Source organism: Martes martes (assembly GCF_963455335.1).
Source record: "Martes martes genome assembly, chromosome: 16".
Lineage (NCBI taxonomy): Eukaryota > Metazoa > Chordata > Mammalia > Carnivora > Mustelidae > Martes > Martes martes.
Window position 1 is genome coordinate 221198 of NC_137904.1, and position 18121 is coordinate 239318.

Consider the following 18121-nt stretch of genomic DNA (forward strand, 5'->3'; position numbering starts at 1 on the left):
CAATGACATGCCCGAAACTCACGGGGAATGTCGCCACCAGCTATGAGAGGCCCCAGCTGTACAGTGCAGTCCTGGCAGGGCCCAGGCACGTCCAAAAGCTCGGTGAGGACTTCCTGGGGCCTGTCTTCTGAGTAAGGGAGACAAACCAGAGCTCTGGGGACTTGTCACCACGCTATCAGGGAGGGCAGCCCACACTCAAGGCCTCCCGAGGAGGCACCCCAGCTCTCTGGCATCTTGGCGGTCCTGGTAAAGACAGCCTAAAAGAAAGTGCTGGAAAGATCACGCTGAACTGCAAGTTCCTGAACAGGCCTTTCCACTGCTCATCCTTGACCCGACCGGCTGCTGTCAGCTCTCTTGTTCCTCGCGACCGCTAGGCAAACACCAAATCAGTCTCGGACACAAACACCCCCATGTGGAAACGGAGACCGGAGCTGAGCCTGTCTCACCAGGGTGGATGCGATGTCCTCCAGACCGTTTGCCAAGGCGAGCCACAGCGGGGGGTTCCCCTTCTCATCCGGCACGGACATGTCCGCACCCCGGGTGCAGATGGCGTCCACCACGAGCGGAAGCTGGTTTCTGATGGCCAGCTGAAGGGCCGTCTCCCCATCCTGAGTCCTGCGAGAACACGCACCCCAAAGCCAACATTTGTAGCTGGAGCTCAACGATAACACGTGCCCCAGCGCATTCCAGAGGCCGGAAGACACGTCCCTCACGCTAACCAACACTCCCTCAGAGCACTTTAACCCGTCAGCAGCCTCTGTCCCTTCTGCCTTTATAAAAATACAGCCGAGCCACCCCAGTGCCCCCAGAAGGTAGCACAGCGCCCGCGTGTGCTGGGGTGCACTCGGGCGTACGGCTCCTTCCTGCAGCAGCTCGGTAACCTGCCGCCACGCCGCGTACTTGACCGAACGCTCCCTCCCCTCAGCGATTCCGGGTCACCTGACACTGGAGATAAAGATAAATTCCTCTGGAAATATGGGAACACTAGAAACTGAACTCTGCATTTCTCCCCCAAGCCCTTCGGACAGCTCATTGGCTGCAATGTTCTTCGTCGAGCACGAGATCGCTCTCTAAACAACAGCTTCTGGACTGTCCTCTCAGCGAGCTCTGTGCGGTACTGCGGCCTGGTCCTGGAGGGTTCCCCTCTGCCGCCCCCGGGGCCCAATGGGACAGGAGCGGGTCCTGCGGGGAGAGCGCAGCGCCGCCCACCTGACGTTTATGTCCGCCTGGTGCTCCAGGAGGAAGAGTGCGCTCCTGCTGTCCTGCCGCTGCATGGCCATGTGTAGCAAGGTCTGCCCGTCCGCCATGGCGTCGTTAATGCCGGCCCCAGAGCCCAGCAGCTGCGCTGCGATCGTGTGCATGCCTGGAACGCAAACAGGCCCTGACTGCCCCACGCGCCCACCATCTCACCGCAACACACCCACACACCCACACCCCCTCGATGTCTCAAAGCCGGCAGCGTCCACGGGGTGTTACAGGCTTAACCCAAACCCCGGGATGCACGCAGCCCCTCCCCGCCCACCTCCCTCCCCTCCCCCGACCCTTGTGACATGGGTCCATCTGGACGCCGGCATCCCTTACCAGTCCACAATGCCAGGCCCAGCACCGTCTGGTCTCGGGAGTCCTTGAGGCTGAAGTCCGGAATGATTTGCAAGTTGTTGGTGGCGTGAAGAGCATTAGCTAAAATTTTTAAAGGAAACACACACTCAATTTCACCATCCCATGGACCACATGCAAGAGCGTAGGAGCTACTTAGTTTCCAACTAACTGACCGGCTAGAACAGAATCACCTCTACAGAGTTCACGAATCTTCTTATGGGGGGTAGAAGCCCAGGAGCCTGATATTTTGGAGCAGAGCTTAGGGAAAAAGTAAGTTTTTAAGGCTTAAAATAGTGAATCTTCAAAGAAGGAAAACAAACCCACTATGGAAACACACGACGATACCTGACTGCCGAAGAGAGAGTCAAAACCGCGGGCTGGCACGGAATTCCCACCACCGCAACACTCCTGAGAGGACCCCAGAACGTGCCTCTACCCGCAGCCTCGCTCCCTTCCAGAGGCACACGGCGGAGGCGCGCTGACCGTCACAGACGGGGCAGGAGGAAGACAAGAGCCAGGCCAGGGAAGGGGAGCGCCCGAGCACGCCTTTCCGGGGAAAGTGGGCCTCCCCACGGCAGGGGCTGCCCTTGGCCCTCGTTCCCGCTCCTCCCACAGTGCTCCTGTCGGGGAGGCTGAGGCAGGACGGCTGGCTTGAGCAGGACCCGGGGCCGCAGGGTCCCCAGACGCTGCTCACGCCGACGCAGGGCGTTGGGAAAACACCCACGTGAGAGGCAGTCCCCGGTTCTAAAGCCATAACCCGACAGGGGGAGTGGAGTGGGCAGGCCCTGTGCTAAAAGCTGTGCACGGGGCGACGGCGGTCAGGAGCCGGATGACACGCTCGTCTCGCTCGAGGATCTGGAAGGATCTGGGCGAGAAGACTCCCCAGCGGAAGGAGCATCGACTCTGCAACTCACGACTCGGAGCTGCCGCTCAAGGCGCAGGGCAGGCCCCACCGCCCACCTTTCTGCTCCAGGATGACAGACACCACGTCGGGATGATTATAGGCGATGGCCATGTGCAGCGGGGTCTGCAGACAGACGCCGTCCGCGGGCCCGCTGGCGGACGCGGCCTCCCTCGGCGGCGGGACCTCCTGCGTCTGCAGGTTCGGGTTGGCGCCCTGCTGCAGCAGCTCCGCGGTGAGGCCGGCCAGGCCGCGGCGGCAGGCTGTGTGCAACGGGGTTTCTCCCTGAACGGAAGCAAACGGCGCACCTCAGAGCGCGCTCAGGAGGGGAGTGCCCGTCCCAGAGCGCCGACGACCGCCTGTGTGCCGAACCCGGGTCCCCGGGGACAGTCGCCGTCCTGGGCTCACCCCGTCACCAGCTGACAGTGACGCGCCCCACACCTGCAGGTCTGTCCCACCCTTCCCTGTGCCATCAGCCTGTTTCTTTAACGTCGGCCAAGTGCCCTCCAAATGCCCTGGCTCGTCCTCTCGTACGTGTCCGACAGCGTTTCTAACCGCCCTTCACACGGTTATGACTACACAAGCCCGAGGTGCCGCGGAAGCCAGCCCCGGGGAGGCTGACAGAGCCTCGACTGCGGCCCCGCGGGGACAGGACTACCGAGGGGCCACCGCGCCCCTTCTGCCCCACCCCCACTGGGCTCTCTGCCCGGCTCCCATCAACCCCATCTTGAGCCTGGATCAAGTCCTCCTTCCCCCACTTTCTGACATTAAAAACACTTTAAACTGCCATCCCACACACCCGCCTCACTACTCAAGAGGCACAAGAACACAGGGCGGCAAGTTTCCTCCCAGCCCCGCCCCCACCACCCAGCTCCCTCCCCAAGGAAACTCCAGCGCCAGAGTCCCGCGTCCTTCCAGGGACAGAACAGTCACAGGACAGGCACACAGACGTACACACACAGCATCCTGCCCCTCAAACAGATGGACTCAAGCTGAACACGCCGGCCGGCTCCTCACTCTCACGGAGGCTACACCTCATCGGTCTAGAGTCAAGACCCGACAAGGCTCCTTGTGAGACACAGCAACATCCCACTCCCTTTGCCCTGGAGAGAAATTTCCGCTTTGACCTCTCAGCTGGTTTCCTGCAACCTCCGTATTTCTAACTAACGCATTCCTGTTGCCGCCTCTCAGTTTTCCAGGCTCAGGCCCTGTCTGTGTACCTGCCACTGCTGTGTCCTGTGTCATCAGACTCGGCCCCCCACCCCCGCACCCGATCCCATCCACCGGTGTCGCAGTGAGGAGGGCCTCACGAGCCGTCCTGTGTCCCTGTGTCACTGGACTCAGCCCCCTGCCCCCGTGCCCTTCCCCATCGACCTGTGTCACAGTGAGGAGAGCCTCATGGAGCGTCCTGTGTCCCTATGTCACCAGACTCAGCCCCCGCCCCCACACCCTTCCCCATCGGATGGTTTTGCGGTGAGGAGAGCCTCAGGGAGCGTCCTGTGTCCCTGTGTCACAGGACTCAGCCCCCCACCCCCAGGCCCTTCCCCATCAAAAGGTGTTGCAGTGTGGAGGGCCTCACAACAGTGTCCTCCTCTGTGGGACCATCTTCTGCTCTAGTCCCCTCCCCTCCACGTTGGCACTGGGAATGCTCAGTGACGCCCATGACCCCACCAGAGTCAGTACGCACAAGACTCTCACACCCCGTATCTGGGGACAAAACACCCGTTTCAGCCTCGTTTCTAACCAAGTGCATGTATTATTCAGACACAAACTGAGAAAGAGCTAATTCCCCCCCCACATCCACCACTGCCTTTCTCGCACGGACCCACACCGGCCCCCTGGCCACCCGGCACACTTACCCACTTGTTCCTGTGGTTGGCCTGGGCGCCGCTGGTCGCCAGGAAGAGAGCCGCTGCCTCGTTCCCTGCTTCGGCTGCCCGCTGCAGTAAGCAATTCCCTGGGAGACAGGGAGCACACGCGTTTTCCACCTGCGCAAGGACGAGCCCCTCCTCGCCCACCTTTCACGACGGGCAAGCCCACACCCCACAGCCACTGGACAGGCCCGTGTCTAGGTGGAACCAAGACTTGGTCTGGGAGTCAGGAGACAGTCATTCCTCCAGAGTCTGCCACTGGACGCCGCCCGGGGCCAGAGGTAAGTTCTGCTCCTGCCGAGGACGGGTTTGAGCGTGTTTCTCAGTAGCAGAGCTCCTGACATTGTGGCCCGGGGACTCTGTTGTGAGGAGTCTGTTCTGCACACCACATGGCAGCTGGATGCCACCAGCACCCCAGCCTTGTGGAACCAGTATGGCTAAGATGGTGCTGGGGTGCAGGGAAGGCGACGGTCGTCTGAGCACATGTGCACCTAGAACGACCACGTTCCACCAGAAAATGTCCTCTACATCTTATCCCAGGGCCTTGAGTGGCTTAGAAATGTTCTGTTTTTAGCACTGTTTTCTAAATAAAAATCTTAGGGGAAAAGTATCTTTTTTCTTCCTTCCCTCGTAGAATAGTTCTAGCCCCAAAGCAGCGTTTCCCTTTCCGCTAACATCCGTTTCCGGTTCAGATAAACACAAAACCTCGTGCACTGTAGCTATGCCGTCTGAGAGCGCAAACTGCACACCAGGACTAAAACAGGTAAAGAAACGGGCTGCGGCTAAAATCAGCAACACGAGAAGCGACAGGTGCCGGTGAGGGCGCGGCCGCTCTGGAAGCAGCATGGAGGGTCCCCAGAAAGTTGAAAACAGAGCTGCCCTATGACCCAGCCATCGCACTACTGGGCGTTTACCCCAAAGATACAGACACAGGGATCCGAAGGGGCACGTGCACCCCAATGTTCACAGCAGCAACGTCCACAAGAGCCAAACGGGAGAGAGCCAGATGTCCACGGACCGATGAATGGCTAGAGAAGACGTGGTATGTATTTACACACGCACACGCAGACACACACACGCTGGAGTACTACTCAACCAGCAAAAAGAATGAAATTTTGCCATCTGCAATGACACGGATGGACCTAGACTGTACTATGCTGCGTGAAATACGTCATCACAGAAAGGTAAACGCAACAAGATCTCACTCGTGGAATTTAAGGGAAAAAACAGATGAACACAGGGGAAAGGGGAAAAGAAAAGGAGGAAGGGAAACAAAGCGCAAGAGACTCTTAATGACAGAGAACAAACAGGGTTGCTGCAGGAGGTGGGGGGGCTCGATGGGGGATGGCATTAAGGAGGCATTTGATGTGATGAGCACCGGAAACCTAAGCGATTTATCACTGATTTCTACTCCAGAAACCCGTAATTGCACTTTAACTACTTAAGAAAGAACGAAAGAAAGAACAAATGCTTTGTTCTCATGCCCATCCCCCCCTTTTCCCTGCAAGACCGTGACCGCATCCCTAGCAGAGAGCCTCTGTAATTTAAGTGAGCCCTAACGAGGGTCCCGTCCTCACGTCCGTAGTCACTCTGGGGCACACGAGGCATGAGCACGGGCCTCCCTGTCAAACAACGCCGACCTCCACCTGCCACAACATTATGCTGAGAATCAGGGAGTTGAGGCCCTTCCATGCGTAAGGAAGACCGGAACAAGGGAAAAATAGTCATCCTGAACTTGCACTGAAAACCCCAAGTATACGGAGTAAAACTGACGGCCAGCGAGACGATGGACAGATCCACACCCACAGTGCAGAACTGTAATCCTCCTCACACACCGGCAAGCCGAGCAGCCCCACGGCCGGTGACGTGGGAGAGTGCGCGGCAGAGCAGCATGCGTGGTGCGGGGACGTGAGCACACGCGTGCGCGCCGCAGGGACAGAACGCGGTCCCTGTCAAGTACGCGCTAAGCTTTCGTAAATCTGGATCTGCGGGGCGCCCGGGGGGCTCAGTCAGTCGGGAGTCTGCCTTCGGCTCAGGCCACGAACCGGGGTCGTGGGGTCGCAGCCTGCTTCTCCCTCTGCCTGCCGCTCCCGCTGCTCCTTCTCGCTCCCCCACTTCTTTCTCAAATAAATTAACCTTAAAAATCAACCCCACGTTCAAGTCCTAAACATCAAAGAACCAATTTCTTACATATTGTGATGCTCATATAATACGATTACATTAGAAACCAATAAAATTACAGCCAATAACCAATATACCTTTATAAATTAAGAGTAATTCAGCAACAATCTCCTTTCCAGAGATTTTCCAGACCCCCTGGTGTGGCGCGCCCTGCCTTCAGCTTTCATATCACCCGAGGGGTGACCTACTTTGACCTGTATTTAAATTATTAACTTCTTTCGGGGAAGGGCTGTTTCACACCCCCCTTTTCTGGGCCCACCCCCTCATCAGTGGGGCCCACCCACGCTTCACACAGAGCAACACCGACCACAAAGGGACCCTTCCTAAAATATCCGCACAACTTACTAAGTCAGATCAAGGAAATAGCCACCTTAAAACAGTGGCTTTGCAGGTGTGGTCGCTGGATTCCTAGGGGCTCCTGAGTCTTTCGGGGGCCCCTGATGTCAAAACTGTTCCCGTGACACCACCACTGGATGTTCGCTCGTGCCCGTGCTCACCTGTATGGCCGGCAGGTCACCGTGAGGCCTGAGCACGAGGGACAGCGGCCCCAGCACGAACCCGCAGCCCCCGCACTGCTCTTGACCACCACGCACCAGCCAAGAAAGGGGCGGGTTCTTGATAAAGCAGTAGAAATGACTAAATTTCTTATATTTCAGCGAGTCCCTGTCCTTTCAGAACCGTGTGACATTTCCTTTGTAAGGGGGACAATCCAATAAAAGGATATTCATTCAGAAAACAGTGAAAGTCTGAGCAGAGACGCACAAGATAAACACATACTCACATACAAGAGGAGAAGCGTCTGCGTGAGGACGTGAGCAGCACGCGCACACCCACGGCCGCGGCACAGTGAGCCCCACAGCGGGCTCTGGCAGGGGGGCCGGACTCACGGCCGCCGCTCCCCAGACTGAGCAGCCGACAGACGCTCTCCTGAGAAGGAACCCAGATGCGAGCCTCTCTCTCTAACGACAACCGGCAGTATTTGTGCCAGATGATAAAATGTGGACCTTTCGAGTGAGTATCAGAATTTGGGAAACTTTAATCGAAAACTGCAGGTCTGACCACTTAATGATACCAGAAGATAACAGTCTTCTCTGACGCGATCAGCGGCGACACTAGACACGTCATTCTGAGATACACTCGCGTTTGAAGACGCCGTAACTCCTCGAACCAGCACTTACCGAAAGACCAAATCACAACGCGACCGAAACACGTCTGGAGCGGAGCCACTCGCAGCGCGGACGGGCCGCGGGTTCCGGCATCACAGAGTACGAGCAGCTCACGGGCACGCTTCCAGGCGCCACGCTGCGACGGACTTTCAGCTACCACCCGGTCGCTCTGCTCGCTGCAGACCCCGGGGAGCGCGCCCACCGGCCCCGAGAGGGCTCCGAGCGCGCCGCCCTCCTCCGGCTGCGTCAGCGCATGGGGGCGCGTTTCCTTCCCACGCTCTCACCGAAACTACCTGTCTCAAAACGCTGACTACAGATGCAGACACAGTCACTCTCCCGCCTAATTTTGTTTTAAACATCGTTCTTCATTAAAAAAAAAAAAAAGCCATCTTAAACATAGAACGGTTTGTTGTTTTTTAAATTAATACAGCTTTTACAAACTTCTTGGTTTTAATTTCTAAAATGTTAAGCATCACAGCTATAACTCAGCAAAACCAAAATTCTGAGGGATACGGTTTTTAAGTGCGTAAAAGAAGCTCTGGAGGGGCCCCTGGGTGGCTCATTGGGTTAAAGCCTCTGCCTTCGGCTCGGGTCATGATCCCAGGGTCCTGGGATTGAGCCCCGCATCGGGCTCTCTGCTCAGCGGGGAGCCTGCTTCCTCCTCTCTCTCTCCCTGCTTCTCTGCCTACTTGTGGTCTCTGTCAAATAAATAAATAAAACCTTTAAAAAAAAAAAAAAAAGCAGCTCTGGAGCCCTGCGAAGACGCCCCCTCACCCAGTAAACAGAGCGTTTCTGCGTCACAGACCAGAGTCCCGCTAAACTACTAGAAGCATGATGTCAAAAAAAAAAAAACTCGGGCTGTTACTACAGTGAACACCGCAGACGATCTCTCGTAAGACCGCAGTGTTTGGTTTCTAACTTTTTGGTAAAAACGCGCACGTGGTGTTTCCTGGGCCCCAGCGCGGGCCACCCGCGTCACCTGTGACAGTGTCCGGGGCGTTGGTGTCGCTGCCGCGCTGGATGAGTCGAGCCGCAAAGCTGTTTTCATCAAAGGAGGTCCCGTTCACCACCGGGAGGTCTTCGAAGGGGTTCACGGAGTGGTCGGGGGACATGGTGACATACTGCACGGCGAGCCACAGGGCGGTGCTGCCCTCGTGGTCCTTCAGCTCCAGATCCAGCCTGAAGTAAGGAAGCCACGCGAACGGCTCACACGGTCCGCGGCAGACCCGGACCGGCCACAGCCTCACCTTCCCTTTCTGCACACTCTGAATGACCACTGTTCATCTGGCTCTTACTTACTAAACTTTGAAACACTGGATGACATTGTACAAGAATTACTTTTCACGCATCCTCCCGCCCTCCCAGCTGCTCTCCCGCCGCTCCCCGCGCGTACCGCTCGCACTGCAGCAGCTGGCTGAAGACGTGCTCGTTCCTGGCCGTGATGCACACGTGCAGGGGCGTCCTGGGGACGAGAGAGAAGCGCGGTCAGCACAGAACAGGCGCTGCCCAGCACGACCCAGAAGAACCCCGCATTTCTGCCACAACGGCTCTCTGTGCCCTGGAAAACAGCTGTCCAAAATCATGACCGGTCTCCGAGAATGAAAATGGAGTTGCTTCCAGGGCTCCATCTAGCCAGTGGCCAAGAGGACAGGAACCCACAGAAGGGAGATCTGTAAGGTTCCCTCCAGTGAACGGCTGACCCCCACTGAGTAGCTACTCGTGTTTGGAAACAGCAGTCTCTACACGTGAGCGTCTGTTCTCCCCACCGACCCTCCGCGAGTCCGCAAGCAATGTTTTTCTTCCTGTAACTCTGGGTTATGCTCAGACACCGCGTGCCAACAGGCAGGGACTGAAGGAGGCGCTTCTGACTGCCCTTCACGGCCTTTATTCAGCCCTTGCAGGCCCGGAAGGCCCCAGCCCCCCGCCAGCACCCACCTCAGAGGCACACGCCGCCAGCCGGTGCTGCAGCTGGCGGAAGTCAGAGTCAACAGAAGAGGAAAAGGAAGCAATTACTTGGGGAAATAAAGTAACCGTCACATGACAATGGGGCCGCAGAGACCCATCTTTCTTAGCTGCGGGGTCCCTCCACACACAGCTATTTCCCATTCCGACAACTGCACAGAGCTCCACCCTCCATTTGTGAGAGGCTCTTCCAAGGTATAAAATACTGAGCCGTGACTGCAGAGAGTGGGCCCCACTCGCTGGAGGTCCCCTTCCGTCCTCCCACACTTCCGCCCCAACGGGGGGCAGCCCTTCTGCAGACTCAGAACCACAGGGGACGCTCCACAGGGCACTTCTGGGAAGAGGACAAAGCAGGACAACTGCCGCCAGACGCGCTGCGGAAAGCCGGTGGGAGCCGGCGTCGCCACGCGCAGTGAGAACCGGGTCGAGCCCAGAGGACTTCCCAACTCCCAGACCGCACGGAAATACCACAGACCGCCTTCAGATGGGGCGCGCCGCCCCTCCACGGTACCCCGCCAGCTCTGACAAGGACGCTGGGACGAACTGCCCTTAGAGGAGCTGGACCGGTGAGCCCCTGAACAAGACACAAACCGCTTACAAGTCCATGGACCTCAGTTCCGAGCACGGAAACATTTCCCCAAACGCCTCTGGGTTAGTCGTGCCTCTCATCGGTCCAACAAAGCAGACTGAACGGCGAGCCCGACTGCTAGCTGTGTAGTTGTGTGCCCCCAGAAAACACCGCTGTGGACACAGCGCTCACCTGCCCTTGCTGTCCTGCATGTTGGGGTTGGCGCCGGCCTGCAGAAGGGCCTCTGCGATCTGGGCCATCTCAGACATCGCAGCTGCCGAGTGTTTCTTTGCACTGCACGACGCCACAAGGTGCAACGGTGTCTCCTGGGCACCCAATGTAGCAGCATTGACAAGGGCCCCATTCTTAATGAGGAAGGTGGCAGCGAAGAGATCTCCTGGAAAAGAAACAACAGAGACAACGGTCACCCACGACAAGACCTATTGGCCTATTCTGGCCAATGCTTCCTCGGAAAGTCAGAAAAACTACAGACAAAGAGAAGGGACAACGGGCAACGGTTCTTCGCAGAACCTCTGGGACACCTCTAAGTGGAAACCCGTCATCAAGATCGCAAAGTCAGAACCTTGAACTCCAAAGGCTTCATTCAATGCCGATTCGCTGCTGTCCTCTGCCCTGCCCCTCGCCTGCAGGGACTACCCAAGCACAGCAGGCTTCTGTGCTGACAGGCCTCCCTCCCCGTCAGCTCTCAAGGACCGTTTGAGATTCCTCCCCAGCACAGTCCATGCCCCTCCCTCATTTCCTGACCATGGTCCGCTCCTGCGCAGCTCCTACCACCAATCTGCCGCACTTAGACCCAGGTTCCCGACCGGGGATGGCCCTGACATGTTCGCCACCTACTATGCACAGACATGACGGTCTCGACAAGAAGTTTCCATCTGAGCGTCTGTACACGTCGCTCTACAAAAACTCCACAAGGTAAACTAAGTGGCTGTCGAAACAAAGCTTCCTCCTAAGTCCCCTCCACTGCCCTAAGTCTTGGAGCATTTACAGGTACGAGAGTCTGCCTGGGACCGCGTACAGACACCAGACTAATTCTGAGTAACGGACGTAAGATCCAGTAACTCTGACAGCTTAAACTGCTGTCTACTCACGGTGCTCCGTACGCAGAAACATGGAAACTACCAAGAATTAAGTTTACATGAAGGTACTAAAGGTGTACAGTTCTGCAAATGCGCAGCTAAACGTGGAACCAAGCAATCTGACGATTTCAAGTCAAAAATATTTGTGGAAAAGCAGTTAAAGTACGCCTGTCAAGTTAACCTGGAGGGTGACAGGGACTGAGCAATTAAATTTGCTCTAAGGTCACTTAAAATTCAATCTTCCTTGGATTTGGTTCCATTTACAACTCAAAGCATGCAAAAGCACTCAGGAGACACACAGCACGGGGCTCCCAGCTCAGGGCCCAGCTGGCCTCTCCCTCTAGCCCCACCCCCGCCCCACCTGTGCTGCTCTCTCTCACTCAAATAAATAAATAAATAAAATCCTAAACAAAAGAAAAGGAAAGACAAGAAGGCCAGGGCAGCAAAGCACCCTAAGCTACTGAACCGTGAACAAAGGAACCGCCCAGTCACAAAGGCAGGACGCTGGCTTCGAGGCACTCTGCCCAGCGGGAGGGACCTCCACGGCGCGGAGGAGCTCACTGTAGGGATGACCTCCAGAGCAAACGTCCTTCCCCTGCCGGGGATGTGTAACCGGTGGGCGTGACACAGGACTGTCCACAGGATGAATTTCCTGCGGATCACACCCCTCTTGAGCTGGCAGCGCCCCCAAACGCAGAGCGCCCGCCGCGACAGTGGCCTTCCTACGCCACACGTGCGCAGTCTGGGGGTGGACGCCCAGCGGCCCAAGGGGCTGCAGAACCACTCGGCTACACACATCACAGACGACGGTGTCCTTTGCACAGCTGATCTGTTTTCGTCTCTGCATCCAGACACGCTCATCTGTTCCCAATTCTGTGAGTGCCAGGGACAGACGTACACTCCTTTGAATCCCAACCTCCAGATGACAATATTCTCTTTTCAAAGTCACTTATGCCAAGTTTTCTTCTATATCTTGCAATGTCATTCATTTTCAACTCTACTCTGCAGTCTCAACATGTAGAATAAGGCGTAGGGTTTCAAGAGTGGCCAAGTTCTCAAGTCTTATCTGTATTCCTGTGCTCATTTTCTAAAAGATTTTATTTATTTGAGAGACGGCGCGCACGCACACACACGTGTGCGAGCAGGGGACGGGGCAGCAGGAGAGGGAGAGAAAGAATCCTCAAGGAAACTCCCTACTGAGCGCGGAGCCTAACACGGGCTCTGTACCTTCTTCCAAGGGACCACCTTGCCAGAGAATGTCAGCCCTGGCATGGAGATACGCGGGCAGCCACAGGCCAGTCGGCTGCTGACTAATCCGCATCTGATCTAACTCTGTGCCTGCACCATCTTATGAAAACAGGCACCAGGGGAGTGTCTGGGAAGAAAATGGATTAACCGGTCAAGGCGACGAGGTCCCACTTAACAGACTGGCTCTGATTCTATCAATTATGGCTTCAGGCAACTTAAGATTTCTCTAACCAGCCCCTTCTTTAGCCCCCAGTTTTTTCCTGGGGTCTGGGGGAAAGAGCAATCTTTACCGACATCACGAGCAAAGGACCAAAACTCAGACTGCTGCGCACCGGCCGTCGGCAGCGCTCTGAGCGCGCCGGAAACGCACAGGTCGGAGGCCGCACTGGAGGGCCTTTGCTATTCATCCGTGCGTACACGGAGCGGTACAAACCAGCCCCCCAGAGACTCCATCTAAGAGAGAATATGTACAAACACTAGCAACAGAATACAGTATCCCAGAGAAAGCCACTTGTGTTTGGAAAGAAAACTCGGGATTGTTGGGACAAAGGCCCTCAAGTACTGGTACTTGGAAGTCGGTCACTCTATCGTCCTCATCCGGCGGCACAGCAGGTGCACGAGGCCTCACCAACATGACTTGTCCACATCGGCGTATCCCTAACAACAGCACCACCAACCCTAACCTCCACACGTAGCTCTTCCTTTTGTGCAGCTTCTGGAGCACGGCTGTGTTCAGGGAATCCAGTGACGTTCGCCACAAACGCAGCCGGCCCCGTGCCCCCCCAGGCGGTAGCGCCGTCTGTGAACGGACCGCGAGCAGCGAGCAGAACTACTGCGACGATTACTGCGAGGTCACCGCTGCGCGCCAGCTGCGCCTGAACAGCGAGGAGTCACCGTCTCACCTCCGGCCACCTGTCTGCCTCCCGCGGACTCGCCCACAGACACCGGCTGCCCGTGTCCTTCTTCATGGAACTGACCGGCACAGATTCTGGTGGGCACCCAGAACCAGGCCGACATCTCTCAAAACAGAGACCTTGGCTCCAATGACAATGAACTCCGAGTAAGGCCGACAGCTAAAATGAAGTACGTTACTCAACGAAGTCATCTCAGGTCCACAGCCTGACGGCACAGGCTACAGAAGGAAGAGGGAAAGAGCCTTACGGGGACTGGAGCTGACGGTGGCTCAGCGGCCAGGGGCTACCCCCACCACCCGGCAGTCACCGTGCCGCACGTGCTGCTGACACTGGAAAACGACAAGGATCCCCACTCTGCGCAAGAGGGAGAGAAGACCCAGTGGTGACGGAGTGACAGGTCAGAGGCCCCCGAGCAGGCGCACGAGTCCGGATCCGAACCCCAGCCCACGCAAGCTCCGGCGCCAGCGTTCGGCCCGCCACGCCGAGCCCCGCGTGGCCCCGCTCTCCACACTGGCATCAGGACGATGCTAGCCGCGCTGGCGCGCACAGGCTTTCAGGCAACAGACCAATTCAGAGAGGAAGATTAAAGCGCCTGAAAACAAGCATCAGAAAGGCATCGCCAGTTCCTGGCAACTCTCGTAACTAAGCAATCACCAAAATATTTAATAACCCGTCAAAGATGCTTTTTCAACACACATAAGAATTTAACTCCCTAAGAGAAAAGAAATAGAATTCTGGGATTTCTTTTTTTTAGTAACAAGTGTATTTGTTTCCAAAACAAACATCTCAGACACCACGTAGTATGGGAAAATTAATTCCCCATGTGGTGGGAACCTTCCCCACTGCACACGCGCCCAGTGCAGCAAGTGCCCAAAGGCTGCACCCAGTGCGGAGCGCCGCCCGGGAAACGCGTCTGCTCTCGACGCTGACATCCTCTCCGAGGAGTTCCTTCCCGCTGATGCGCAACATTTTCCTCTCTGCCAGCCAACAAGCTTAACACTCTGACACATGGCTCTGAGGGATATTTTTACTAAAACCTTTGCCCAAAGAGAGCAAAGCCACAGTTGCAACAGGCCCATATCTGAAGTGACTACATTCCATCAGCCAGGAGCGACTTGTGAATAACAGAATATGCATATGAATGGCGACAGCAAACTTAAGAACGATGGTGTAACGGCACAAAAAGAGCATGCTACCAGAGCACAGTCGTGATGGTCGCATGACCGCGACGGTGAATGCACAGGGCTCAGATGTGCGGAGATCAGTACACTCTGTCTCTGCCGTCGGCACGTAAACAGGAGAGCGGCCGTGGCCAAGTACTTCACTCAGGTCATCTACCAGATGACGATTCTGGCAGTCGGAAAAGCCGTCGCTCCGTGCTGGAACGCTGCCTCCAGACCAATCCTCACCCTGTCAGATACGACTACTGCAAAGTAGGCGCAAGCAGGACCCATTTGGGACTTAAGAATCAATAAGGCCATGGGAAAAATAAAACAAAAAGACTAGTACTTTTTCCCTTGTAGCATTAAGATTAAAATGTTTTGACCTTGGGGCGCCTGGGTGGCTCAGTGGGTCAAAGCCTCTGCCTTCGGCTCAGGTCATGATCCCAGGGTCCTGGGATCGAGCCCCACATCGGGCTCTCTGCTCAGCAGGGAGCCTGCCTCCTCCCCTCTCTCTCTGCCTCTCTGCCTACTTGTGATCTCTGTCAAATAAATAAATAAAATCTTTTAAAAAAAAATGTTTTGACCTTAATTCTATCACTTCCATATTCTTCCCACTATGAACAACATACTCCCAATACAGCTACAATTCCAGAACCTTCCGAGAACAAAATGAAGCTGCATCACTCTGCCAGGACAGAAGTCTAACCTGTCCAACTGAAAATTCTGAAGCCACGAACGTGTCTAGACGTGTGTGGTTTTGATCCTTTCCCTCTCACAGTCCCTGATACCAGTAAAGTCCTCCTGCCACAAGTCCTCGAGAGAGTGACGCAGGTCCGCGGCGTACAGCTTCAAGGTCCTTCTGGAGGTGCCCTCTCCCTGGTCCTTCCTCCGGGGGCACTGCTGACCCCACAAGAGCCTGAGAACACGGCGCAGGCACTGGGTCCACCTACCCGCCAACCACAGATTCTCATCATGTGCAGCCTGAAAAGGCTTTTCACAATGTGTGCCACAGGGTCAGAGAGTCTTCGAGAATTACCCAGATGAAAGTAAAACCGCTCGCAGAGACGCAGACAAGGTGCACCGCTGCTTCCTACCCCTCTGGATTCCTTTGTGCAACAAGCTCCAGCCGCTCCTGTCGAGCATGTCCACGTCGGCCTTGTGGCTAACCAGCGTGGCGGCGATACTCTCCAGTCGTCGTGACAGGGCGAGATCGAGAGCCAGGTCTCCGTTATGATCCACTTCGTTCAGCTTTCCAGGGAGCTGCACACACAAATTTATAGATTAGCGCCCAGCCCGTAGCAAATACGACTGATTTTAATCTCTCCCAGCTGGACTCTAACATACCATCTTTTTATATAAACACTGAATTTGGTGCTCTAACACTGTATACTCTCCAAGTTCCAATAAACTCACAAACCTCTCTCAGGCCTCCTCAGGGCACAAGCCTCCCAGGGAACAAAGAATTAACGGGGATCCCAGAGCAGACACAAACACCACGGAAGACAGTACAGGACCAAAACAGAAATGGAGACACTGCTGTGGGAGCACAAAGGCCAGGGCTGAGGGTCACAGCCTGACGGCAAACAGCTAACATTTTCATAAAAGACTGTGGCTTAGTATCAAATTCCCCACACAGCGTGATGACTCCCCAGACACCAGACACCCAGGACAAAGCACGCTATGCTCCCCTCTGTCAAGAGCAATGCATTTCTTCACTGGGCGGTGCGGTCAGCAGAGTGATAGCCCCTGAAGATGTCGCTGTCCTAGTCCCTGGAGCCTGTGCCACGATCCCCAACAAAAGAGACTTTGCAGATGTCACTAAGGTTAAGGACCTTGAGGGAATGCATCCTGGGTTATCCAGGAGGGACCCAGCTGGTCACACGTGTCCTTAGAAGGGACAGAGGGAAACAGAAGAGCAGGTCAGAGAGATGGGACACGAGGACTTGACGCACCGTCCCTGGCCAGAAGAGGGAGGAATGTGGTGGCTTCCGGAGGCACAGAAGAGCCCCCAGCTGAGAACCAGCAAGAAAATGGGGACACTTGTCCTGTAACCACAAGGAAGTAAACTCTGCCACCGCACCGAATGATCCGGAAAGGGATTCTCTCCTCCAGCCTCCAGGAAGGACCCCGCCCTGCCACCTCCTGAAACGCACATGGGCCCACACGGGACTCCCAACCGAAGACGCTGCAGGACGACCCGTCCGTGCTGACTTCAGCCCCAGGTTTGCGGCAATCCCTCGCAGCAACAGAAGGAGACTAAACCAGGTTCTGGCACCTGGATGTCAGGTGCTGCCCCAGCAATGACCGACACATGCGGAAGCCACGTTAGAAACGGCCAACGGGCCAAGGCTGGAAGGGTTTTCAGGAGCATCAGAGGAAAAACTCAGGCAGCACAGACACAGGTACGTGGGAGACCGCGCCAGTGACGGCCTGGAGGAGCGAGGGACATTTTAGAGAAACACAAGCAGGTTCGGTTTGGGCAAAAGCACGACAGTACCTCTGAGTCCATCTCGATCAGATACAGGAAGACCACATCCTCTCTCTCTACTCTGATCGCCTTGTGCAACGGGTACTCGGTCTTGGACTTGATCATCTTGTACAGCAGCTGGGCGCCCATGGTACTGAAGTCCTCCTTCCGCAGGTCGTCCTGAGGGCAGGACAGTGGAAAGCAGAGCAGACCCGACGCGTCAGCAGTAGCAACAACAGACGTTCATGAAGAAACCCTCGGAACGTCCGTCCCTTCTTTACGAGGGCGCAGCATTCCCCCTCTCCGGATGACGCAGGAGGACGGACAGAACGAAGGGGCTCGGGAACTCCTGCTCCGTTCGCACAGGGAGTAAGTGTCCAAGCCGGGACCCGGGGCCAGAACCACCCACTGCACCCCGCCATGCCTTCCAGACGCAGGACAGCAACCCTGACACCCACCCAGGACGCTGCCAGGAGGCCTCCGGGGGGAATGCCGTCCTTACCCCTACAAAGATGAGAGCTGCAGAGTTCATCAGAATTTCCAGAGGTGAGTCCCCGCCGATCACAGGCGGTCTCCACTACTGCAAACCTCTAAATTTCTATCTATCGTAGCAGAAAGAGCACCACTCCTGTCTCGGTTCTTTACAACCCAATTATTTTAGACACCTTTCCTGACAATACTGTCAAGCACAGAACCACGTGCAGAAACTAGCTCGTAAAACAGAGCCCTAGGCGTGATTCCTTTAAAAATGCAAAGAACACAACAAAGAAATGCCAAAACCGTTCTCTATGACGAACACTTCTGAGGCAGGGCAAATTGAAACTTAAGGACGCTCCCCCCGCGCCGCAGAGCCGGAGCCGCCCGGAGACAGCACTGCCGAGCGCCCGAGGCCTGCGGGCAGCTTCTGCGGACAGAGGACGCAGGCAGGGGTCCCCTCGTTCCAAGCCTGTTTCTTAACCTGAATTACCTCCTGCCTCTCTA

The 18121-nt window shown here is 56.1% G+C and overlaps 1 protein-coding gene across 1 annotated transcript in view; it reads right to left on the minus strand.

Moving 5' to 3' along the window:
* ANKFY1 (ankyrin repeat and FYVE domain containing 1) overlaps positions 1-18121 on the minus strand; it is a 71964-nt gene that overhangs the window by 12885 nt on the left and 40958 nt on the right. The window contains exons 6-15 of the mRNA XM_080827135.1: positions 17171-17320; positions 15768-15933; positions 10441-10645; positions 9112-9180; positions 8698-8897; positions 4360-4457; positions 2560-2785; positions 1582-1680; positions 1210-1363; positions 447-615 (exon numbers count right to left, since the gene is read on the minus strand). Of these exons, the coding sequence (XP_080683261.1) occupies positions 447-615; positions 1210-1363; positions 1582-1680; positions 2560-2785; positions 4360-4457; positions 8698-8897; positions 9112-9180; positions 10441-10645; positions 15768-15933; positions 17171-17320 (1536 nt within the window). The remainder of the gene's footprint in view (positions 1-446; positions 616-1209; positions 1364-1581; positions 1681-2559; positions 2786-4359; positions 4458-8697; positions 8898-9111; positions 9181-10440; positions 10646-15767; positions 15934-17170; positions 17321-18121) is intronic.